Here is a 27,176-nt window from a genome sequence, read left to right as displayed (position 1 = left end):
TGGGACAGAGAGAGACAGAGCATGAACGGGGGAGGGGCAGAGAGAGAGGGAGACACAGAATCGGAAACAGGCTCCAGGCTCTGAGCCATCAGCCCAGAGCCTGACGCGGGGCTCGAACTCACGGACCGCGAGATCGTGACCTGGCTGAAGTCGGACGCTTAACCGACTGCGCCACCCAAGCGCCCCTATATATTTTCCTTTAAATAAAAGTGTAGTAGGACTTTATAAGATCATATATTTTTACTTCTTTAATGTTATTTAGGAAAATACATTTAGAAACTCCTAAATAAGGAACACATTGAAAGTAGAGATAGAACTTAATTTTAACAATTAATAAACAAAACGTCACAAAATAACCAGTCTCAGGAAGGTAATTTATATCTATAGCTCTTCTCAAGAAAATTACAAACCAATATAAGGGACAAAATACTTTGGTTAAAACTAGATGGTTTAGGGGTGCCTTGGTGGCTTAGTCGGTGAAACATCTGACTTCGGCTCAGGTCATGATCTCTCAGGTTCATGAGTTCGAGCCCCACATTGAGCTCTCTGCTGTCAGCATGGAGCCCACTTCAGATCCCCTGTCTCCCTCTCTTTCAGCCCTTCCCCACCTGTTTTCTCTCTTTCTCAAAAATAAACTTAAAAAAAAAAAAGAACTAGGTGGTTTGTTGGTAAAGAGGGTAATTAGAATATGCTGGGTAATCTCCATGATTTTGCTTTAGAATGCATTAATTTACATTTAAATATAAATATCCCAAATATTAGAGTTAATAGGATTTCAAATAAAATAACGAAGATATTTTGCATGTATTGAAAATTCTCAGAATACCTCAGTAGGCACGAGGAAATGATAGGCTCGTCATTCTGTTTTCCGGTGCATGTTTTCTCTCGATTTCTTGAAGAGCAGACCTGATCACTTCTCCAGGTCTGGGCCTGCTGCAGCACGACTGGCTTTTGTTTGCCACATTGGATTTTTTCCTTTTTAGACAGGAGTAGTGGTGGAATGCCTTTTCTATCATTGGATTGAGCGCAGCAGGATGAAAAAACTGCAGACCGAGAGACCCATTTTAGAGTTTTATGCCTCACTTGACTTGACAACACTGGAGGGTTATGCTCCGGGTAGTGATGGATGACCACACTACATTTACCCAGACAACCTGAGTCAGAATGTGTGTGTGTGTGTGTGTGTGCGCGCGCGCATGTGTGTGTTACATGTATAATTAATTCTGGTAAAATTGAAACCGATAGAGTGTATATTTTGCTGAGAATACAAACAAATAAAACTATTTCACAAACTTCTAGAAAATTAAATATCAAGATTTTGTTGTATGAATGTTAAATGTCATTATATTTAAATGCATGTTGGGGCGCCTGGGTGGCGCAGTCGGTTAAGCGTCCGACTTCAGCCAGGTCACGATCTCGCGGTCCGTGAGTTCGAGCCCCGCGTAGGGCTCTGGGCTGATGGCTCAGAGCTTGGAGCCTGTTTCCGATTCTGTGTCTCCCTCTCTCTCTGACCCTCCCCCGTTCATGCTCTGTCTCTCTCTGTCTCAAAAATAAATAAAAACATTAAAAAAAAAAAAATAAATAAATAAATGCATGTAATCATTTTGCCTCCCAGCTCGTGAACTGGATTTCATGGAGCTGTAGAACTCCTCTGAGGTACCCCAGAATGAGAAGGCTGAGCTGGTCACTTTACTTCCTCAAAGTGCCCCGTCACGTGTCCTCAGATTATTCTGACACGCAAAACTGCTTGAGGACAACTGCTCCCAGGGGCAGCTTATAAAAAGGGAACTGTGTTGTGTTACACACTATTACATTATCATTAAACACTAGTTCTAGAAATGCACCCTGTGTCCACTGTGCTGTGAGCTGGGATACCCTCTCTTACTGCATCATCCTCTTGCTGAAACATCCTCTTTGTAACCACTGCAGCCCCCCTGCCAGCATTTGCTTCCTTGGCCGGGTCAGGCCAATGTTGGCACGTGCCTTGGGCGGTGGTGCAGGCTGGAGGCATGTTAGGGGACGGGGGAGGCTAAGCAGGTGGGCAATTCCTGTGTCCCCTCCCCCCCAACCCCCTGTGACCCAGCACGTGGTAGTGTCCAGTGCAGATCCCAGCTCTTCACTCTTTATCTTCTGCTCAAGTCAAATCTGTTTTCTCTCTGAATGATGGTTGAGTAGAACCTGGTCCCCTGTGGGCAGTTGGCTCTCAAGAGGAGGAAGGGGAGAGTTGGAGTGGGTTAATAATGTTCCATCATTAAACCCAAATTACTCCCCCAGTCTCCACTGGAGCAGAGCCAGTGGGGATGCAGAGAGGGCAGGAGTGGCTTATTGATGGGACTCTACACACAGAGAAGGATATGTTTGAAGTGTAGAGTTTCTACAAATTATTACTTAAATATTGTGTATGTGAGTGTTTATTAACCCTGACTGATGATTAAAGTCACCAAGAGAGCATTTAATATACGTGAGTTTCTATGCCCTATCCAAGATCAATTGAATCAAAATCTCCCAGATGAATAGAGGTTCTTAATGTCCATAATGTTCTCCATGTGATTCAGATGACCAGCCAGATTTTAGAACAACTGGTGTATTTAATAGAGCTTAATGTAATATATGTATATTCCTTTTAATTAAAAGGCTCAAATTTATTTTGAAGTTTACTTATTTATTTTGGCAGAGAGAGAACATACATGCCAGTGGAGGAGGGACAGAGAGAGAAGGAAAGAGAGAAGGAAAGAGAGAATCCCAAGCAGGCTCCACACTGTCAGCACAGAGCGTGAAGCAGGGCTCGAACCCATGAACCATGAGATCATGACCTGAGCCAAAGTCAGACGCTCAACCAACCAGGCCTTCCAGGCGCCCCTCAAATTTGTTTTTAAGGAAGTTGGAAATCTATGGTAGAATAAAATTCCAACGGGGAAAGAAGGATACAAGGCACAAAACCCAAAAGGGTCCAGAATCAAGAGGAACTGAGGGAAATTTTGGAGGCTGATAGAAGAGCCAGCCTTGAAGCAGTTTAACCCATGACTGATCAAAGAGGTTGACAGACTGAATCAGAATGAGATCCAGTGGCCGACCTTCCAAAACTGTGAGAAGAGGGGCAGTGATCCTTCAGGACAGCATCTGGCATGTTTGTGGAGAATGGTAGTTCTTGTTTTATAATCACACAAAGACTACTTAGAAGGGCTAATAAAAGAAAAAACAGTGTTGTGACAGGAAACACAATCCATTAAGTTGAGACCTGTGATGAAGGTAGACTTGTAGTTTCAGAGATGTTGGGTCAAATGAGTGATGTGTGTTTGACCACCTTTCAAGCCAAATGATGTAAGTTCAACTCTTGGGTAAAATATGGGAGGCTAGAGAATCTATTCCAAGTAATAGTTGGTTTATACATTTCTTAGGCATATCTGCCTTGTATGCCACCCAAACACAAGGTTAGCGCTGGCAAGATAGATGGCCTTCCTTAAGAATGATGAAATGGTACTGGATAAAAACAGAATGACTTTCGATTTGGAAAAGAAAGAAAAAAGAAAGAATAGTCAACAACTAATGCTTGTATTTGCTGCAGGGACATTTGCAAAGGAGAAAGATGGCCACAAAAGCAGCCCGTCTGGATCCAGCTCTCAGAATGCTGGCAAGGTTCCTGCCCAGACTCTCCCTTAAGAGCCCTTAAGAAAACATACAGTTCAAGTTTCCTTCATTCATTCATGTGTCCCCATGAATAATTGTTAGGAGCTATTCTCTGTGCAAGGAAGTGTGATAAGTGCTGGGGCTACAGTGATGAGTGTAGTGGGGCTGGCCCTGTTACTCCACTCACAGGCCAGTTGGGAACATAGATACAGCAGTTCGGTTGACTCAGCTAATTGAATTTTGAGTGCCAGTGGCATCCAGGTGGCATTATCCAGTAATCGTTGCCATCTTTTCTATTCTTACTGGACTATTCTTAGACCAATAGTCCAAGAAGTAAGACACTGATTGTTTTTTAACACAGTGATATTATACAGTAGCTGTAAACGCCGCTCCATTATTAAGTACCAGTACATGATTGCATCATGTTCTTATGTTTAATGTTTAGAAAGCTTTGCGCATTTTGGGACTGGATACTTTATGTGATTAAACATGGTCTTTGTGGAAGTGGTTCAAAATCCACAACTTGCCAGATATGTCACCAAAATGATACTATAGTTGCTCCTGAAAAATGGCTCAGATAAAGACAGAAGTACAGATAGACCTGGAACCCTTCAGTGATTCTCGGTAGAGGCGTTTCAGAAATTTGTGGATGTATTTTTTTTCTTCACCCTAGTGCTTTTGGCATAGTAAGCGTTACTAGCCAGCAATCCTACAACACACTAGCCAGGTTAAAACTTCCAAGAATTGTATTCAGATATCCTACAGGGTATTATTATGGGCAGACACTGTTTATAATCACCAAGCTTAAAACTTAATGTCATGCAACACAAAATCTTGAAATATTGCTACAAGGTATTAATTTTCCAGGTATATAACTACTATGTGTAAAAAGGGAAGCTTATAGCTCAGTTTGTGATCAGAACTTTACCAGGAGCTAATTACAACTTCAGAAAATTATGTCCCTGGTTGCCATACTATTCACTCCTGAATCAGCTGGCATTTGCTGTTGGTGCATTAATGGGGATTTTACGTACAGGTGCAATCCTCTCTTTTCTTTGTTATGTCTGCCACTGTAGTCTTTTGCACACGGATGCCCACATTGCTTTATGTTACTCTTTAAAAATGTCTCATTTATCCCTTAGGATACGATATTAATTTTTTTTACTCTCTTTGGAATTCTTCATCTTGTTAAGGTTTTTACAAAATACAAGGCTCGGACACAATTGTCTACGTCCACCACGCACTAGAATAAAATAAGTGGTTAGTGCACCCACGTGCACACACGCACGTGCGCACACACGTTCTTTGTGTGATAATTTTTCTCTATGTAAGCATCAGGCCCTTGTTCAGGAGTGTTATCTCTTTATTTAACTTGTGTCAGTCCCAGTTAAAACACCTTTTCTCCCAAGTGTGACCTACTAAAATAGTACCTTACTGACAACGCTTTCTATTATTTTTATATAGCATTTGGGAGTTTGTGAAAGGTATTTCTCCGTACAGGGCAGGTGACCTTTATCTTCACCTTACAGATGGGGAACTTCAGTTCGTAGGTGTTGTTACTTAGTTGTGGTCACAAAGCTAATAAATGGAGTCAGAAGTGGAACCCAACTTGGGGCTCTCTTAGGGAGTCAAGTCTATCTTTTTTGTACTTTCTGCCAGCGTATTGACTTGCTGGACAGAAAAATTGAAATCCGTTTCTTCATTGAGTTCCCCAAGTTCTTACCGAGGGAAAAATACTTTAATCCTTTTAATTTCTTACTTTGTGTTTCCTGATTACTCAATAAATTGATTCACATGTATTAATTATTAATGTCAAGGACAGGACTATATGGAGGATGGAAAAATAAATAAGATGCAGGAGAGAGACACAACTTTTTAAAAAATTCCCGAACATGATTAATGCTATAGATTGATGTGTGAGCATAGTGCTCTGGGCACACCTAGGGTGTGATGGTGGCCTGAGCCTTAAAAGATGACAGTGTGTAGTGGGGGTTGCAAGAAGAAGCAGAGGACAGGACGATGAGTGGAAGGAAGAACTTGTGAAAGAGGCTGGACATAAGGAAGCATGGGGGATTTGGGATTTAGCGAGTGCTTCTCGTTTACCCTGCTGTCAGGTGAATTTAAGAGGATGCCTGAAGAGGAAGCTGTCCAAGGAGGTGGGTCCCTTGCAGAAGGAAGAGGCTGTGTGCCCAGCTCACAGGGCTGGGTTTATACTGTGGGCAATAGGAAACCACTGGACATATTAAACCAACTTTGCTGGCACTAAATCTGTTCTTCCTGGATAATTCTGCCCACAGTGGGAAGAATGGACTAGCGGTGAGAAAAATCGAGAGTGTGGAGGACATTTAGGGGACTGTTGAATTGTAGAGACATAGAGGAGCTTGAAACAAGGCAATGGCAGGAGGAGTGGAAAGAGACGGACTGAAGAAATGAAACCCTCCTCTAATAAATAATGCTTCTGATGGGGACTGATGTTAGCCAAGATAATATCTTGCCATACCAGTTTTTAATTAAAAAAATTTTTTTTTAATTTTTAATTTTTAAATTTTTTTGACAGAGAGAGAGAGTGTGCAGGGGAGGGGCAGAGAGAGAATCCTAAGCAGGCTCCTCACTGTAAGCACAGAGCCCGACACGGGATTCACTCTCACCAACCGTGAGATCAGGTCCTGAGCTGAAACCAAGAGTTGGACACTGAACCGACTGAGCCACCCAGGCACCCTGTCATACCACATTGCTAAAGAACTGTGTGTGCTTTCATATCCATTGTCTCACGTGTCATCATAGCACATAGAGATATACAGGTACAGGTATTATTTCCAACTTAGGGATTAAAGTCTGTAAAGCTAAAGAGACTCACCATTAAAGAAAGTCAAACAGACTCACGATGTTATAGGTTCTGTCTGCCTATAACACCTACCCATAACACTTATAGGTGTCCACCCAGGAAGGCATAGACAGCTTTCCTGGAGCTTATGTAACAAAATGGATAAGGAAATGTTGGCACCAGAGAAAAATTCTCTTCTCGGGGGGGATGGAGCTGACAGAAGTCACAAGAGACGAGGGAGGGAGGTGCCTGGCTGGCTCAGTCAGTAGAACACGTAACTCTTGATCTCTGGCTTCTAAGTTCAGGCCCCACCTTGGGGGTAGAGATTACTTAAAAATAAAATCTTTAGAGAGAAAAAAGATGGGAGAGAAGTGGTGTGAAAACTCTCTCAAACCACATCTTAGTCTGTTCAGGCTGCCGTAACAACAAATGCCACACACTGGGGAGCTTAATCAACAAATTCGTTTCTCACAGTTCTGCAGGCTGGGACATCCAGGACCAGGGCACCTGCAGATTTAGTGTCTGGTGAGGGCTTGCTTCCTGGTCCATAGATGACCATCGTCTCGCTGCACCCTCACAGTGGCAGAAGGAACTCTCTGGGGTCTGTTGTATAAGGGCACAAATCCCAAAGGCCCTACCTCCTAATACCATCAAATCGGGGGTTAGGATTTCATTTTGGGGGGGGGGAGGCATACAGACATTCAGTCCATAACAACAAATTTTATTATTACCATTTCTTAGAAGAGAAGTTAAGGGGTCATGTAGGGACACCATGAGGAGAAGCAGAGATTCTTCTGGAATTTTTGAAGACATCTGTAAGCGATGAGTCATCGCTGACATTTCCATTTCACTATATCAAGCTTTTCACCACACCTATTTGATGGCCAAAAAAGTCAGCATACGAAAATGTGCACTTGTCAGATAAATCAGGCAGTAACTGATTTTTCGAAAATTCTTAGCTTTACAAAAAGACTCATTGAGTGACTGACTCAGTTGCGTTCTCCTTGGGACGTGAAAGTGGTGTTCCGTCCAAGCAGCTTCAACTTGTGACACACAAGTGTTGCTGAAACTTTAGGGGAACTCTTAGAGCACCGTGTCTGTGAATGACTTAAAAGAGAAATTACTTTTGTTTGATATAAACCGGGAGCACGAAATGAACAATTCCACAGTTTTGAGACATGAGGCTGCAGGCCATTTTAGAAAGCCAGCTAAACAAGAGACTTTTCAACTTAAAGTTTATCTCATTGAAATAATTTTTTCAAAGCCAAGTTTATTTAACCTTTTTAAAAGTTTTACTTATTTACTTTGAGATGGAGAGACAGCGAGGGGTGGGGAGGGGAAGAGAGAGGGAGAGAGAGAATCCCAAGCAGGCTCAACGCTATCAGCCCAGAGCCCGACTGGGGCTCAGTCCCATGAACTGTGGGATCATAACCTGAGCCGAAATCAAGAGTCAGCCACTTAACCAACTGAGCCACCCAGGCACCTCTGACTTTTTGTTTTTAACATCTGCAAGTTGGGTTATTGGTATATAGTCAAGTCTACATGTCTTCACTGATTTTTCATACATGTTAGATATTACTAAACTAGTATCTGCCAGAGTATACGACTAAATGTCAATTAAATGTAAACATTTCTAAGCCCGTTTTTGAGGGAGGAGAGAGTTTATCCCTTACCCTAGAGATTATGAACAAAATAAAATTAAGATGTAATGCTTAATTTTAATAGGCTCTTAATTATAACTCTCTGGTCATAACTTTCTTGTATCTGTTACTAACCTCAAGTAGTTACTCTAGTTGAGCATTAACATTGAACATAATAAATATTGTGATCTTAAAGAAAGAGTCCCTGTTTGTTCTCTTAGTGTATGCAGTATTTTGAGATTTCTGGAGCCACGGATGTTTTTCTCTGAACCACACTTTGATAATATGATTATATTTTCTAGGACTGTTGCAAATTAATCGTTTTTTTTGTTATGCTGCTTCTTTTATCAGAAGTGTTTGTTTAACTAGCTGCATATAAACAGATGTTTATTTTGAGGATTGACTTTCATGTGAATAACTGCCTTCTAGTTAAATATTTTAAATCCCATCTCTTAAAAGTAAGTAAGCTAGCCTCAGAATGTTCTTTCTTTTTTCGTTTTTAAGAATTTAAGATGAACTGTGTAAAATAAAGAAGTTTGTAAATGCGTGAAGATAAGGATTATGTCTTACACATGTCTGTAACCCCTCCCCCCCAACAGCCTCACACACTGCAGATTAACCCATGCTTATGCAAGATTTAAAGAACAAAAAGTGATGTAGAAAAAGCTACATCTTTGCTTTGAAAGTGATGATGTAGGGATCATGTCTGAATTTAGCAGTATCCTTAAAATCAGGGTAGATAGACATTTTCCTATCCCTCTTCCCATGTCTCCCCAGCCCTCACCCAGGGAGTGCATCTGGGACCACATGCACCTTTGTGCACTGTGTCTGCTGTTTTTATATACATGCAAAGAATCAGGTTCAGATCTGCCAAATGCTGGAAAACGTGAAATCATTTCCGGGCACTATCTCGGTTTTCCAATTCTTTTGTTCTTCTAAAATACAAAGTTCTCTTCCATGCTATTTTACATTCAGCTAAAAGTTGTTCAGTGCAACGTTTACGGAGGCCCTCAGGTATTGGCTAATGCGTTAGATGGTGTGGGATGCAGTCTTTGCTCTTGTGAGGTTCACACCAGGGTTGGCCACAACCTGTAAATCGACGCCATTCTGTGTCATAGATGCTGCTATACAAATAGGGTAAGGGCGCCTTAGAGGGCAAACGTGGGAGTAGTTATTTCTTTCCTCCTAAGGGTCAGAGAAGCCGTCACGGGGCACTGGCATGGATCAGAGTTTTCCATGAAGAGGAGCTTTCAAGACAGGCAAATTGAGGACAGGACATTTAGGGCAGAGGGAGGAGCATGAGCAGGGGCGGTGATGAGGTTGGGGAGCTCATGCAGGGTGTTCTTTGATACATACAGAAGTTTGGGCTTTCTGTTGCAGGCAAAAGAGAGTCAAGCTTTGGTATATTCAGGTTTTCATTTTAGAAAATCACTCTGATAACCAGGTGGAGAATGAAGTAGGGTATTTATGCTTTCCTTAGACAATGCTTCTAGAATATAAATAGAGCAAACATGGAGTTTTCTTCCTCGTTGCTTTAAAGGAAACTTTATAAGAAATCCCGATACATTCGCTTACAGAACAAATTATTTTTTCTTTGGGTAAGTTATGTTTTTACAGTATTTCAGTGCTTTGTGTTCAGATTTAAGAATTCCGGCTCTCTCCCCCGGGGCAATACCATATGAATTCCGACTCTCTCCCCCAGGCAACACCAGATGCTACGGCAGTACAGTAAAGCAGCTCACTGCCTCACTCTTCCTGCCCCTTTCTCTCTCAGGCCTTCCCATCGAGTTGCCCAAGCCAAATGCTTAGACATTTCGTTGGCTCTTCTCCTCTCTCTTGCCTTTTAGGCCAATCAGTAAGTCCAGTGGATTCTGCCTCCAGAATAAAATTGCTGTCCTTGCCTTCGTCTCAGTGATGCTACCACCTGCGCTCGATCTCCAGCCCCTCTCCCTGGGACATTTCCTCATTCTTGCTCTCCTGCTTCAACCATTTCACTAGCTTTTTGAACTTAGAATAAAAAGCGAACTCCCCGTTGTGGCCGCATCTTCTGGCTCTTATCTCCCTGAACCTCATCTCTTGACGTTCTCCTTCTGCTCCAGCTGTTCTTTGCCCTTACGGTGGCCTGGAAACACTTCTCTTCTTCCAAGAAGCTCTTAGGATTTGGTGCCTGGCAAATACTCCCTGAACTTAATAGCATAATGATATCATAATAATAACACTTTCTGCCATTTATTGAATGTTTGCTGTAACCCAGACAGTGTGCTAAGTGCTCTGCAGCCATTACTGTATAATTAAATTAGATGCAACAAGCTTGTGAAGTAGGTATTATTATTGCTGTATTTCAAGAGAGGAAATTAGGGCACAGAGAGCTGAAGCAACTTGCGCACGTTCCTATTTTTGGTGTCTGATGGAGCCTGGCTTGCAGTCTGTCTGTCTGACTCCAAATCGAGCTCTTTGGTACGAAGTTTCGAAAATATTTTGTTATCATCAAAATTTACAATTCCTAAAATTTTTGATAAGCATAGAGAAAGTCAGGTGAAATGGCATCCAACTATTTCATTAAGCTGTTTAATATCTTCAGCAGTGATTTCACTTATCACATGAGTTTGTATGGAAATTTACGTGCATAATAAGGTGAGACATTTTGCAAAACAAAGATTATTATGAAAGTAGCAACTGTTTTTAATTTTAGAGTTTCAACATGTAAACATCTTGTTTGCGGGGCACCTGGGTGGCTCAGTCGGTTGAGCGTCCGGCTTCGACTCAGGTCATGATCTCACGGTTCGTGAGTTCGAGCCCTGCGTTGAGCTCTGTGCTGACAGCCCAGAGCCTGGAGCCTGTTTCAGATTCTGTGTCCCCCTCTCTCTGCCCCACCCCTGCTTGTGCTCTGTCTCTCTCTTTCAAAAATGAATAAATATAAAAAAAAATTTTTTTTAATTTACAATTCCTGGAAGACAATCTTAGAGCAAGCTATAGAGAACATCTCATACTGAAAGTGAAAGTAAACGTTCATATACCTTAACTACCTTATTGATGGCAACAGATTTTTCTCAATATTTTATGTCTCATTAATAATAAAAGATAGTATGGCACAGAAATGGGGAGTAAACTCTGGAGTCAGACAGACATGTGTTTAAACTCAGTACCTGCTGTTCATTCATATAGATCCTAATATCGTGTGTGCTGAATGATATTTTTGGCACTTGAGGTATATCAGTGGGCAGTCCAGTGAGATGGGTTTTTAAACTTTGGTTCTATGAGCTGTTTTTGACTTGGAGACTCACTATAGCATTTTATGAATTCAGTATAAATGTGACCCTTCCTGGACCCCACCCCAGTGGAATCTATTTGAGTCAGTCTTGTGACGTGTCTCCTAAGAACATTCTCAGAGCAAGACTATAAGTTCAATTTGCTGTAAGTGTAATTTCCTTCTTCCTTCCTTTCTTCTTTCCTTCTGATTAAAATGAAGCATTAAATTTAACTTTATTAGGTATAATAAACTCAGGTAACTTCTACTCTAATAGAGGTAGCACAATAAACGTAGTATGTGCGAAAATTACATTATATGTTAGAAGAGGAAAGTCCTTTGTGTGAGGGAGTAAATAAGATGAGGGAAAATCAGGGGAGCTCGTTGTGGTATTAAATAAGAGGTCAGTGAGGTGGGTCTCACTGAGAAGGTCAAAGACTTGAAGGAGGTGAAGGAGTTGCTCAGATGGATATCTGAGGGAAGGGTGGCCCAGGAGGAGAGAGTGGGTGGTGTCCAGACCTAAGAGGAGCATTGATGGCAGCTTAAAAACAAAGCACCATTGTGGACAGAGGGGAGAAAGGGATGGAGAGATACTAGATGAGGCCAGAGGGTTCTCAGGGTCTTGTTGGTGATACTGAAATGAACTTCATACACGAGGCACGTGGCCACAGGGGCTGGCCCAGAATCACAGAGCCCCTGCCCACCTCCTCCAGCCACAACTCTTGCTGCTCTATCGCTGCAAACCCTACCCTGCGTTTATAACCGAAAGTCCTTTGAAGATTTCCCAAATATGCATGCTGTTTTAAACCCTTCTACTTTTGCACACACCTCAGGTACACGTTTCCATCCCTTGTCATTCTGATAAACTCCTTCAAAACCCACCCTGAGCCCTCTGGACTTTCTCTGGACCACCATGCATAGTGATTTGACTGTGTGTTTGTTACAGTCACACACAGCTAATGATAACATGTGATGAGCGCTTACTATATGCCATGCAATAAGTCTTCTATATGTTTTTAATGCATTCCTCACAACAACCCTCTAAGGTATGCCCTGGTATCATCCCCATTTTATAGATGAATAATAAAGGCATGAAGAAGTTCAGTAACTTGCCTAAGATCATTCAGCCACTAAGTGGTGGCCTTAGGAGGTACACATAAGGTTTCTGGCTCTAGACCCCATGCTCTTAATCATTACATTATATTGCCCCTCTATGTTTTCCACCATTATTAAATACTATATACGAGGCAATGTACACATCACACTTGGCTGTAAATATTAGTTTGGTGTATGTGTCTCCTATATTATTTGTGACTATTTGGAGGGCAGGGAACCGTGTCAAATTCACCTTAGCTCTTTGGGGCTTTGCACATGCTCTGCCTTGGTTGAGTTGAAAGAAGAAAACATTCTCTCATGTAATTTGTAAGACCTGGGAAATAATATTCAAAATGTCAATGATAGGGTGTCATTAACTCTGAATTTTCCTTTTTTTTTTTTTTAATGTTTATTTTTAAGAGGGTGAGAGAGAGAGACAGCGTGCAAACAGGGGAGGGCCAGAGAGAGAGGGAGACACAGAATGAGGAGCAGGCTTCAGGCTCCAAGCTGTCAGCACAGAGCCTGATGAGGGGCCCGAACCCACGAATTGTGAAATCGTGACCTGAGCCGAAGTCGGACACTCAACTGACTCAGCCACTCAGGCGCCCCTGAATTTTACTTGGTTTTGAATTTGATTTTCATCATGTTGTTATGCTTCTGTTTCTCCCCAGACCAGTATTAAAGAGGGACAGCTATTGAAGCAAACCAGTTCTTTCCAGAGGTGGAAAAAGCGTTACTTTAAACTTCGAGGCCGTACACTTTATTATGCAAAGGACTCAAAGGTAATTTGGGAGAATATTACTTGCAAGCGCTTGAAGTTGTGAATGGATTAAAAATTTTGGTTCTGTAAACTTTTTGTCTTAGTGCTCACGATAGCCTTAACTGTTCTGTGCATTTAGTATGAATGTGATCCACCTTGGACCAAATCCCAAGGGAGTCTATTTAAGTCAATTTCGTGGCATGTCCACAAAGGACAATCTTATGGGAAAGTTCTAAAGTAGTTTTCTTTCTTCCTTTCCACTTCCCTTACAATTAAAGTAAAACTTTAAGTGTAAAGTTTATTAAATGTAATAAACTCAAAAATTTTGGGTTTCCCTCTTTTCTTGCTACCTTTTTACCTTATAAATCTTTCCCTGACCATGAGAGAGAGAATTGCTATAGTTGCTAAGAATCCATACTCCAGTTTCAGACGAGATTTGTATCCCAATTCCAGCACATTCTAGTGGAGTGGCTGTGGGCAGCATGTGTTGTTCTGAGGAGGCTTAAATGAGATAATACAAACAATCATTCCATTGTGCTAGCAGTTAAGAATAAAAACCACAGTGAAATAAAATCAAGGCTTTAAATGATTGTTACATAACAGTTGAATAAAATAAGAATGATGTGGTTGGGTAAGAAAAAAATGAGTAATGATGAGCTTCCATTTAAAACTGACATTTTAATATTCCTTGAGAAGTTAACATTAAGATGTCTTGCTCCTGTCTCACTTGGATAATTGATAATTTCCATATTAAAAACTGTATGTTTCTGATATAATTAGTAGAGTTATATACCAGGAGATAAAATCAAATATGCAAACAAACCTAATTCTTGGTCTGTGCAGCTGTAGAAGTAATAACCAAACCAAGTAATTCTATTTTAAAAGTCGTTATGTTCTAGGTTGTCCCTGATCTGGCTCCATGCTGACTTTTCACATTCATCTCTAGGGAAGCATTGGCCATTTGACAGCCTTCGGCCTCGCCCCATGTGTACCATCGGCAGATGACTTTCCCTCTGTCTCCACTTGATGAAACTCCCTGCTTTCTTTAAGATCCCCTCAAATATTCTTACTCCATCATTCATGAGAGCAAGAGTTCAAGTGTCTTCTGCTGGAGAAATTATCTGAATTTCATAGTATTCTGTCGGATTTCTTCTTTTCCACTTTTAATAGTCTCTCTTGCATTAAAATGGGTTGTGTCTGTTTCTTCTCCTGTGCTAGATTTTAAGTTCCTTCTGGTCAGGGAACAAGTCTAACAGGTTGGTTGGAGTGAAGTGGACTCACAAGCGCCCTGGAGATCTTGGGGTGGTGGCAGAAGCTATGAGAGGACGGTCCCTTGTCTGTAGCCCCAGACGTGTGCTGTCATCCCTGCCCTGCTGCAGGGACGCGGAATGAGTGCGAACAGTGGCCAAATGACCCAAAATGGGACGGATACGTTCATTTACTAGAATCTCCTAATCTCCAAATGGAACACTAATATTAAAGATTCCGTTTCTCTGGAGTTTTTCTCACGGGAACTTTTTTTGATTGAAACCATTTTGAAGAGTACAAAAGAAACTTCCATTTTATATTTGCAGAGCACATTCACCTTCTCATCTGAACCCATGTATGGATGAGGAAAATAGGGTTCAGAAAGTTCAGGAACTTACCATGATCCGACCCAGGACTAGTTCTCATTTCTCACTTAGCAAATGTGGGAAGGAGGATGTTTGCCTGCTGGCAAAGTTGTTACAGGCTGTTTGTTGCCTGTCAGGAGGTGTTGCTTTGTGTGTACGTGTGTGTGACACAGTTAGGAGGTTCCCCATAAATTATGCTTCTAGAGGGCACACAGCATTTTGCATTGAAACACTGTGCCAGGGCTCTTTAAAGACCTTCCCAGTTTGTGATTTAAGAGTTAATTGTGCTTCATGGGTTTACTCACTCTTCTTACAATTGGCAATCCTCTCTATCTTCTTCTCTCTTTCTTCTTAAGAAGAAACGGCAAAGTGTCACGAAAGACTTTCCTTTCCTTTTCTATTCCTAATTCCTGACATTGCTTCGTAGTCATGGCCCGATAACAACAACAACAACAACAAAATTATTGACGAGCATTGAGTTAGGTTTTCATTTAATGTGTTTGTGTTCTTTTTCATTAACAGTCTCTGATATTTGATGAAGTCGACCTCTCAGATGCCAGTGTAGCTGAAGCAAGCACCAAAAATGCTAACAACAGTTTCACGGTATGGTTCTATTCTGCTGACTCCCTTCTCAAAAGTCATAGAATGACCTTTCCTAAACAGGTACAGAAAGTCCTCTTAGTTACCAACTGTGTGTCAACTGTTGTGCGTTGGAATTCCTGCCAACTCAATACACTTGATGAGTACGTTGTGTACCCAATACTGTTCATGATTGTTTGGGTCAATAAACCAAGGTAGTAAATGTATTTTTTTTTAAGTATTTACAGTGTTTTCCATTTTAGACCTTTTAGTTTTTGTGCTTTAACATTTTTACCTCTTTTAAGTTTATTTATTTGAATTTTTTAATTTTTAATTTTATTTTAGAGAGAGCACAAGTTTGGGAGAGGGGCAGAGGGAGAGAGGGCGAATCTTAATTTTTTTTTTTAACATTTATTTATTTTTTGAGATAGAGAGAGAGCATGAACGGGGAGGGTCAGAAAGAGGGAGACACAGAATCTGAAACAGGTTCTAGGCTCTGAGCTGTCAGCACAGAGCCCAACGCGGGGCACGAACCCACGGACCGCGAGTTGGACGCTTAACCGACTGAGCCACCTAGGCGCCCCGAGAGAGGGAGAATCTTAAGCAGGCTCCACGCTTAGCAAAAAGCCTCATGTGGGGCTCGATCCCACGAACCTGGGATCATGACCTGAGTTGAGATCAAGAGTCAGACACTCAACCAACTGAGCCACACAGGGGCCCCCACTTCCTTTAAATGTAATACTTTAATTCTGTTGTTTATGAATATTCCAAAAGGTTGTTTATCTTCAATCTTAAAAAGAATGTTTTTTCCTTCGGTTCTACTTTTGCTCTGTTGCTGCAGTTCAGGTGGTTGCTATAGTTCAGGCCTTCACTTATTCTCACTTAAGTAATTCATTTGATAGCTACTTAAGAGGTAGCCTCAGTTTCAGCGAATTCCTTCCCGATTACAAATCACGTTGCTGGAAGGAACTCACTGGCTCGCTGTTGCCCGTCAAGTGGCGTTTGCGGCTCCAACCTAAAGTCGTATAAAATCACGCCTCGGCGTTCTCGTGTTCCTGAGACTGTCCTCGTGCAGCTCCCTGGTCCAGCCTTTCTGTCTGCGCTCGGGCTTTTCCCGTTCCCTCTGGCTCGAATGATTCCTCCTCCTTCTGTAGCTGTTGGAATTCTGCCACTTCTGCAAAGCATATCCACGTATCTCATTCTTCCTGTGCTTCTTTCATTCAAAAAATATGATTTGAATACCCACTGTGCGCTAGTCACAATACAGTCCAGTGAAGTCCATCTGGGGTACTTTTTATAACTTCATATTCCTAGGCCCTCTAAGATGCACTGCTCTTGCTGTGTTGTTGCCCCCTGCACACTCCCAGCCCCTGCTCAAGAAGCTACCACTACTGACAGAGGCAAGCTGTGTCCCTCTCCCAGGAATGCCAGGGCAGGGAAGGCAGACAGATGAACAAACACAGAGCAGTGCCGCGGTAGAGGTAAGCACTGGCAGGGGCGGGGGTGGGGGAGGAAGCAAATGCATTCAGATTTAGCCATATTGATTTATGGGCACGTGGGATAATTCATGGTGTAAATATTCCTGCCCCTCCCCCTTCCCCAGGGAGAGTTTAGTTTGAGGAGAGGAAAGCCAAGAATAGAATCCTGGGAAAATGTTAAAATTTCAAGTTGGACCAATAAAGACAGAGCACTCGGAAGTATACGAGGAGTTTTAGAAGGTGATGATGTTAGGAAAAGCCTGTGGAAGATAGTTTTAGGACGGAAGTTTCAGACATCAAATACTGCAGAGAGGTCAAGTCAAAGGAGAGATGAAAGCGTTTATGGAATTTGTTACCTTGGAGGTGACTGGGTCACACTGATGGGAATGACTTCAGGGACCGGGTGGAACGCATTAGGCTGCACTCCGGAACAAGGCGGGAAGACAGGGAGGCCGGGGTGGATTGCTGGTTTGAAAAGCTTGGCTGCTAGAAGGAGAACAAGTATAGCTAGAAGAATGTTCAGGCTTGAAGAGAATTTTGGTTTTGTTGTTGTTGCTTTGCTTTGTCTTTAAAATGGGCTTCGAATGTGTATGAAGAGAGAAAAGAAGTACTCAAAGTTGGAGTGTCCAGGAATTAGGGGGAGAATGGACGGAGCATGACTGCTGAATAAGCTGAAGGGTGTGGGAGCCAGAGCTCATGTAAAGATCAGCATTGATTAGGAGACAGAAAGTTTATGGAGTTAGGTGTGTGCAGGAAGTTCATTCATCTCAAACCCAAATACTACTGTTTTCTTAATGAAATTGAAGACAGGGTCATCTGCCCTGAGTAAGAGTTTAGGTGGCTTTGGAGTCGCTTCTGTAGAAAATGAGAGTTGACACTGAACAGGGACCTGTAGTAGATCATAAGGTGGTAAATAATGTCTAGCAAAGATCGAGGTCAAGTTTAATAATGCACCTTATTTCTATGCCTGTCGTATTTTCTTTAGGATGGGGAGAGGAAACAACTAAATTGATCCAGGGTAGATGGTTTGTAGGATGTATCAGACAGAAAGGTAAAGGGATTATTGGATGTTTGAGGGATCAATAACTCATCCATCTTCCCCTCTGTGTTCTCAGTTCTTGAGAATAAAACGTAGGGAGTGAGGGACGGCTTTATTCATGGCTGAACAAGACCCAACAACCATTAAGTACAGAGCTTCTGATAAATTGTTGCTTCTTTTTCCTTCCTCCCAAGTGAAGGTGGGGTAGGGTGATGAACCACTTGCCTTCCCTAGTAGTCCTCTCCCTTCTGTGGACACTGGACGCTCATGGGGGAGTGGACAGTAAGAGTTTCCCCCCAAAAGGGATCTAGAATTTAATTTGAAAGAGGGTTCCAAAATTTAAGATTTGAAAGATAGAACAATTTCAGGTAAAGATGAGGTCCAAGGTGTTGGTGTATATAAAGGTAAAAGGAAGTGAAAAGCTTGGATTTAAGAGAAGTTATTCAGGTCCTTTGCATAGCTCTTTCTTGGCCTACAAGTACATTCAATCTCTCCTGTTGTGTCTTTTTTATTATAGAACTCACTATATTCTGCCTTTTTATTTAATTAGGTACTTACGTTTATTATCAGCTCCCTGAGGACAGAAACTCTGTCATGTTGTTTTACCTCATAGTAACTTACCCATAAGTATTTGTTGATTTAATTAATAAGATGAAAGTTTATTTTACACATGAGAAGACTTTTGGTTGAAATATTTTCAAGAAATTTATCCACTCAACCAAACGTTATTCCTGAAGTTTGTTGGTCCAGAAATGGGTAGACTAAAATGTTAGGCAGATTGCTTAGAGTCTTATAGCAAATCAGTTTGGTAGAACTTTCTATGGAATAAAATAGAATAAGAGATAGATTTTCAACCAATAATTGGCAATCCTCTCTATCTTTAAATATTTAAATATCCTACCTTTCTGGATTGCATCGACTGCTATTAATGCTGTTATTTTAGCTAGTTCATGTCAAAGGTTAATGGTGTAGTTTGGTGGTATTATGGCTAGAGAATACAGGAATGGCCAAATTCAGCTTCACTACAGCCATGCCTTGAAGTCCCTAAGGATGATATATTGACAAGCGACAATAGTAAATGGAAAACCTATAATTAGCAAATGGAAAATGGAAATGCAGTGCTTTGCCTGAAAACCCAATGCCAAGCTCTCTAGTAGAACGGGTCCTAGAGCACTGTTTTAGAGACCACGGCAGAAACTGACTTAACATGGGAGGTTACTCAGCATCATTTCTGCCGCATTCTGTGGGTTACGAGTGAGTCACTAAGGCTGACTGAGCTTCAAGGGAGGGAACATAAACACCATGAGCGTTGCGTCAAAGGACTTGTGGACATGGTTCAGACCTGCCTACTTGATGGTTACTTTTCCTTCCTTGTACAGTCCTGTGCTCCCATCCTTGGAATGAATAATTTTCTTGGTGGTTTTTTTTTTTGTTTTTTTTGTTGTTGTTGTCTTAGTCACCTCAGGTACATGTTAGTTTTCAATTGCTTTGTAGCAAATTACTACAAACTTTGTGGCTTAAAACAACGCCCATTTGTTAGCTGTTTCTGTTGGGCACACAACATCGCCAAATTCCTTTCCTCCGGATCTCACAGTGTTGAAAAAAACAGATTTTTAAATATATACATATATGTGTATGTACACATCCATACATGCATATTTAGCCCTTAAATTGGGCTAATTTTAACCAAGTTGGAGTTTCAGGTTTTACATGTGTCTTCTGCAATAGACGGCAGTGACAATAACAACAAAAAACTGAAAGCATTTTCTGTGACATTAGGTGTCAGTGATGTGATCAGGGAATGGAAAAGGACAACCCTGACAGCCTTCTTGGCAATTTATAATCCTTCAGGATTCATTAACGTTCATCACGAATTTATGTGTAGTTTAAGTTCTACCATAGCATGTCTACAATTGTGGCATCCACGAGATGTTCTTAATTTTGTCGTTCATTTTCTAATTGTCTCATTTCCTTTCTTTTTTCTTGTTTTATTGATTTCTGCATGGTGTTCTGGTGTTTTATTTCTACTTTCATGTTTTAATTTTAACACACCACTGTGCTGTAGGCAAAGGTGTTCTTCTCTTAGACTGGAGAGAATTGACTTCCCCTTGGTCACACCAGTGCCTCCTGGGGAAGGGTCCCAGCCCTCCTGATGCGTAAGCCAGGGCGCTTCCTTCTCACACAGTGTTCTTTCCATCTGGTTAGTCTTTGCCCCTGTTCTCTCTCTCTTCTCATCTCCGCTGCTCTGTTTGTCTCTTTCTCACTTACCATGATGCATATATCCCGGCTTTTTGTGACTTACTCGGTTGCAGACTTTAGACCATGAAGTCCAACAGTGTGGGTTTGTGTCCTGCTTGGCCCTGTCTAGTTATGTGACTTTGGACAAATGAGTTCACCTGTAACTGAGGACGGCAACGGAGCCCGCCTCATGGGGTTATGAGGATTAAGTGAAATGTGATAACACATCGCAGTCCCCAGCCCAGTGACGAGCACATATAGTTTACCAAGTGCTAGTGGCTGTCATAACCCTGAGGTCATTATCCCCCCTGTGTGCTTCACAAGTGGAAGCGTGTTGCCAATTCCCAACAAGTTTGGGAATTTTGAAGGAGTATGTGGATGAACTTTATCCTGAGAAAGCGTCCCACCCTGCCTATGTTTCAGAGGTGCAGTGAAGATTTATCTCCACTGTTACCTCATATTAATAGGTTATTCAGGAAAGCAACTGTGCTATAATGAATGAAATTTCAATCATACCTTGTTATGTAGATGTATATGATAAAGAACAGCTTTTTAATGATTTGAAAGCCATCACAATCACATTTATACATTAGGCTTTTCAAAATGTGTTGTCCAGGGGCACCTGGGTGGCTCAGTCGGTTAAGCGTCCAACTTCGACTCAGGTCATCATCTCACGTTTTGTGGGTTCGAGCCCCGCATCGGGCTCTGTGCTGACAGCTCAGAGCCTGCAGCCTGTTTCCGATTCTGTGTCTCCCTCTTTCTCTGACCCTCCCCTGTTCACGCTCTCTCTCTGTCTCAAAAATAAATAAATGTTAAAAAAAAATTAAAAAAAAATGTGTTGTCCAAATGACTGCTTTCATTACATTTTAATGTCGTTTAGGCTACATCTTAAATGAGTCATCATTTTTAAGGAAATTATTGTATGACATTGTTAATACTTTTTATGGAAGTTTGTAAAGAAAGCTTTTTTAATTTTTTTTTTTTTAACTAGAAAGAAATACAGAGGCAATTTATTTGGTTTATCTAACTACCCTGAACATTTTCAGTGCACTATCTGTGGGTGCGTTTGGAATCTCGCGGTTACTGCACACCCATGCTGGCTTTTCTCGGTTGTGTAAAACACAGAAACCATGTGGTAGCATTTATTTTTAGAACTAAATGAGCACTGGAACAAAGAGTCATTTTAGTTCAGGGGTCACTTGCCACTGCAGACATGACTGAAAGTTGATTATCATTAGATTTGATTCCTCCAATGAAGTTTCAAAAAGTAGGCATAAAAACCAATACAGAGAATATAATGTTTATGGCACATAAAATGCTGAAAATTATACATTCATAGTATAACTGAAATGAGCAGCTGTTTAATGGGAGGGGAAAATGTTCTTAAGAATTTGTTTACTTTTGGGGCGCCTGGGTGGTGCAGTCGGTTAAGCGTCCGACTTCAGCCAGGTCACGATCTCGCGGTCCGTGAGTTCGAGCCCCGCGTCAGGCTCTGGGCTGATGGCTCAGAGCCTGGAGCCTGTTTCCGATTCTGTGTCTCCCTCTCTCTCTGCCCCTCCCCCGTTCATGCTCTGTCTCTCTCTGTCCCAAAAATAAATAAACGTTGGAAAAAAAAAAAAAAGAATTTGTTTAACTTTTTTTATTAAAAAAAGTTTTTTTAATGCTTATTTTTTTTAATTATTTATTTATTTTTTTATTTTAAATGTGAAATTTATTGTCAAATTGGTTTCCATACAACACCCAGTGCTCATCCCAACAGGTGCCCTCCTCAATGCCCATCACCCACTTTCCCCTCCCTCCCACCCCCCATCAACCCTCAGTTTGTTCTCAGTTTTTAAGAGTCTCTTATGCTTTGGCTCTCTCCCACTCTAACCTCTTTTTTTTTTTCCTTCCCCTCCCCCATGGTCTTCTGTTAAGTTTCTCAGGATCCACATTCTATCCACATAGAATGAAAACATATGGTATCTGTCTTTCTCTGTATGACTTATTTCACTTAGCATAACACTTTCCAGTTCCATCCACATTGCTACAAAGGGCCACATTTCATTCTTTCTTGTTGCCATGTAGTATTCCATCAACTGATGAAATGGATAATCCTTATTTATTTTTGAGAGAGAGGGAGAGAGAGAGATCACGAGCAGGGGAGGGGCAGAGAGAGAGGGAGACAAGGAATCCGAAGCAGGTTCCAGGCTCCTAGCTGTCAGAACAGAGCGTGACACGGGGCTCGAGCTCATAAACCATAAGATCATGACCTGAGCCAAAGTCGGATGCCCAACCGACCCAGCCACCCAGGTGCCCCAGAACTTGTTTCTTTAATGTGTACTTTTTGTTGATTCTGTTTTCCCCTTAGCTTCCTCTCTATTATAATTCAGTTCATCTTCTCTCTTGAGAGAGATATCAGATCCTTTGAACCTAAGGAAGTGTCAGTTTACTTTTATCCACTAATACCTCAATCTTCAATTACAAAGGAAGGAATGAAAAGTTATTTTTATGTCATCTGTGAATGCATGTCACAAAACAGGTGTTTAGATTATCATCTAAATAAATAATCACTTACATAAATAAGTTGCCTACTCTGATGATAATATTTACTATAACTACGATGTGCCATCTCAAAATGCCGATAATTCATTCAGTTAATTATATTAGTCCTGGTAGTCAGCATTATGCTCTCCATTTTATAGATGACAAATCTGAAATGGAGAAGCAACACCTAATACATGTAAATAGTGACAATCTGAACCCGTCCAGGTCATCTGGCTTCAATCTGTGCTCTGACCACTCTGACATTGTGACTCTTTATTGTGGAGTTATTTTTTTATTGTTTTAAATATTTATTTATTATTTTGAGAGAGAGAGAGAGTAAGAGAGAGAGAGAATCCCAAGCAGGCTCTGCGTCACCAGCTCAGATGGCAGATCTCACAAATCTTGAGATCATGACCTGACCTGAAATCAAGAGTTGGATGTTTAACTGAGTCACCCAGGTGCCCCATTTATTGTGGAGTTTTAAATGAGTTTGGTCAGATAGTATTCCTCTGTTTTGTTTTTTTTTTTTTTTTTTTTTTTTTTTATGTTTTCGGTTGCCTCTTCTCCTCCAAGTCAATCACAGAATTTTCTATAGCATTGCCTGATATACTGCTAAACACTTGCTGGTCATACTGCCGATTTAGAATACTATATTTTATTTTGGGCACTATATTTTGAATAGAAATGTTGATCAAGAGCTCCCAGAGGAAGGCAACCCATATTATGCAAAGGTCTGGGAATCGTGGGATTGATGGACTTTAGAGGCCACTTTCTATCTGAAAGATTTGGGGAAATGACATCTTTTTAATATGTGATGGATTCTCATGTCTAAGAGGCAGTCGACAGGTTTTATGTTACTGCAGTGTGCAGAAGAAAGATTCACAGTTGAATTCACAGAGGGACAATTTTAGCTCTACTTAAAAGAGAACTTTCTAACATGAGTCATCTGATAGAACAGGCCTCTTGTGAGGTAATGCCTCTGTCCATTATTAGAAATCTGTAGCCCTCTCATTCCCTACGAACTGGAAGGGGCCTTCAAGAACAGAGTTCTCAGAGCGGACTCAGGTTCAGAGGGCTGAAATGAATTTCTCAAGGTTGGATGGCTGATAGCTATATACAGCTAATGTAGAATTTGGGGCTCCCGGCTCTTGGGGTTTGTTGGGAGTAGGCAAGGAGTGGATTTAGAGATTCCCAGGCACTTTGCACACACTGTCTCATTCTACCAAACAGCAAGAGCTAAGTGACCATCCTTCAAGAATGCTGTTGGAGAGACCTGTGCATGGTGTGTGTATGTGGCAAGGAGTGAGGGGAGATGGTGGGGACTGAAATTTCTTGCATACCCAAAGACTGTCTTCTTTACCACTGGATCCCCAGGGTTAACACAAGGCCTGGAACAGAGGGGAAAGACAATAAGTATTTGTTGAACGAAGGAAGGAATGTGCTGTTGAATGAATGAATGATATTTGTAAACCCTAGTTTTCCTTTCAGAGAAATGTGTCATTTCAAGTTTTAGCTTAAAGCACACAGTTTCCTCATTTCTCCTCAATGATGACGGATTATAATATACCCATAAATATTTGTATCCTCGTTGAACTCTTTACATCATGACCAGATGATGTTTATGCTAACAGTAAGTCTTAAAAACACGATTCTTGCCTGTGATTGATGATTGCAGTGGTCTCAAAATTATCTGATGCCTGATAATGGCAAACCACATATTTTTTATGTCTCTGTGGCTAACCTATTTTATAGCGCTCTAAAATGATACCACATTAATGCAATCTGAGTGGTTGTTTTGCCTCTTAAAATTGACTTATATGCAGTATAGATGGCTTTATACTATGAAAGCTGATAATTTAAAAGTGGAGTTTGAAATTTGCCTTCTTTTTTCTCCAACTTGGACATCAGGCTTTTAGAAATGAAATGCGTTATCATTGTTTCTGTAAGTACATCATGTTTATCTTTTCACGTAATGATATAACATCTTTTCCAAGAGTATAGCCTGGAGAAATACTTCTTTAAAGTTATTATGAACTTCCTCAGACCAAGGTTCTAGGCAGCAAGAAACCATTGGTCCTTTTGTAGCTAAACTAAAAACTTGGAGTGCTCTATTTGTTAGGCTCATAATGTAAGAAAAGCTATCAGGGCGAATCTGCTAATCCTTCTCCCCTTGAGAACCTTTGTAGGAATTTAGAGTTGCTGTTTTGTACAAGTAGATTGTTGTTCACGTGAACATGTTTCAGGTTGTACATACCTTTTCAGGATGGATAAAAGCATGCCTACCACCAAGGACTCACAGGTCTGTCCTCAAGAGTGCTACTGAAAAACCTCCAAAAGACTTTAACCTGAGGTTTAATACAATATGACCAAGATACACACTTCACAGGATAGATTGTAAAGAAGGTTTTTTAAGTCCTTGGGTTCATCAGTGGCTTCCCTGCCCACACTATCCAGAATTAGCAGAGGTCATGAAAGGTACTGTTTACGTATGCCAAGGCATATGGACAAGGCTACTTACCCACTGCAATAGCACAAGATTGGAAATACCCCAAATGTTTAAGTTAGAGACTGGTTGAAATGAATTATGAAATATTTCACAGAGTACAGTGTTATGCAACCGTGAAGAAGAAGGAGTCTGCTCTGTGTATAATAATGCACACCGAACTCCAAGTTGTGATCAGTGTGAAAAGCCAGATGTAGAACAGTGAGCATGGGTAAAATGTTACTCTGTGTTTGTTACTCTGTGCTTGTTTGTGTGTATGTGCAGGCAGCTATACATTTAAACCTTGAAAGATCGTATATTTGTTGTATATACAGAGCATTTCTCTGGAGAGATACGTAGAAGCTGACAGATACGTGCCTTCAGGAAGGAGACTTGGTAGCTGGGGGCAGGCTTGGGAGGGAGATGTACTTTTCGTCCTAAATATATTTTGAACTTTTTTGTTTGTGTCACAAATCCTTATTACTTATTCAAAAAAAGTTCTAAATGCTACGTGAGAGCCCTTTCTGGCAACTTCTTATCAGATGCATTTGACAAGAGTTATGGATTTAGCAGGAAGCCCATGTTGGACACTGCTCTACTGTTCAAGCAAACCATCATAAAGGCCATCTGTAACGGGAGGGAAGGAAGAGGTGCATGAGAGATCTTGTGGGGAAGACTGGAGAGCCATGGCCAACAGGAAAGGAAGGAGGAGGGGAGGAAACTAACATAGAGTTGTTGAATTTGGGAGGACTGCTATATAAATGATGCCTTTAATTAAGGGTAGAAAACAAGAATACAAGTAGGCTTGTGGGGAGTGAAAAGAAGGCACTGTGAATTAGACACTGAGAATTTGAAATGATGGTAAGGTATCTTGGCAATGTCTAGTAGGCAATTGAAAGATGCTTTAAAAACTATCAAAATGGCTTAAAGTACTCCTTCGGTATCATTTTCATGGCTCTTTGTAAGTTTCTAGCATATCCGGTGTCTCCTCTATTCCTTAAGTATGATTGTGGTGTAATGGAAAATTTAGGTTTTGGAAATGTTTTAGTTTTGTGGTGACTGGTACAAACAAGATAATTATTTTGTTTTGAACTTTCCCATTACATATGTGTTCTGTACAAAGCAATTTACGGTTACAAACAAATAGAGCTTGTGCCAAGGGAATGAGGCTAATGCTTTGTTCCAATCTCTGGTACATTCTGAAAATATTAAATGTGTGGTAAAACTTTTAATGTGTTCATTAACTAGTACTCATGGCTAATTTACAGCAGAAGTGTGTGTGATAGCTTACATAAATAATTTCTAAAATCACTGTGATCCTTGTTATTGTAATTACTGCTAAGAAAAAACCCTCTCAGTTTCCAATGTACAGTGTGATACTTTCTGATACTATATATGATTATATATCTTGTCAATATTTTGTTTTGTAAAGGTGCCTGGTTTGCAGAGACCTATCTATGTTAGCAAATTTTCTCCTTCTCCTTCTCCTTCTCCTCTCCTTCTCCTTCTCCTTCACCTTCTCCTTCAACTTCTTCTTCTTCTTGTTATTATCATCATTATCATTATCATTAGTATTAATTTACCAGCACCTTTTCTTGCTCATCTTTAAAGAATCTCCAAGTATGTATAGGATTGAGATATAACCGTAAAGTTGCCCTGATCATTTTTAAGAGAAGAAAAAGTGAGCAGCATGTGAAGCCTTATCTGCCTGTTCGTCCAGGGTAATGTCAGTAAACTCTTTGATATTCATTCCTTCCTTGCTAATAGATGGCTAGGGAGGCAGACAGAATTCATTTTCAAATCCTGCATGGACCTTTTATATGAAAGATGGAATGAGATAATATATGTGATCATATTGATAACAAAGCACTCTGAAAGTGTAAGATCTGCAAAAGTAATCATTCTGATTATTTATCAAGATTATAGCCCCCTACACCCTTCTTATTTTTCAAGAACTTAACTATTAATTCTTCTGAGGAAAGGTTGTTTGCATCCATGGATAGTAATTAGAATTATGAATATAATAGG

At 40.9% G+C, this 27,176-nt stretch overlaps 1 protein-coding gene across 8 annotated transcripts in view; it reads left to right on the top strand.

Annotated features, from left to right (window-relative positions):
* Positions 1–27,176, top strand: part of DGKH (diacylglycerol kinase eta) — a 186,259-nt gene that overhangs the window by 65,547 nt on the left and 93,536 nt on the right. For 4 of the 8 annotated variants that reach the window (XM_045477782.1, XM_045477762.1, XM_045477789.1 and 1 more), the window contains exons 3-4: positions 13,105–13,215; positions 15,329–15,409. In XM_045477782.1, coding sequence (XP_045333738.1) covers positions 13,105–13,215; positions 15,329–15,409 — 192 coding nt within the window. Of the gene's footprint in view, positions 1–13,104; positions 13,216–15,328; positions 15,410–23,632; positions 24,076–27,176 lie in introns of those variants that run through there. The other 4 variants (XM_045477801.1, XM_045477817.1, XM_045477795.1 and 1 more) reach the window with 4 other exon arrangements.

This window comes from Leopardus geoffroyi, chromosome A1, assembly GCF_018350155.1.
Source record: "Leopardus geoffroyi isolate Oge1 chromosome A1, O.geoffroyi_Oge1_pat1.0, whole genome shotgun sequence".
In the NCBI taxonomy this organism is placed as follows: Eukaryota; Metazoa; Chordata; class Mammalia; order Carnivora; family Felidae; genus Leopardus; species Leopardus geoffroyi.
Note: the sequence above shows the minus strand (reverse complement) of the source record. Positions and strands in the feature narration are given on the sequence as shown.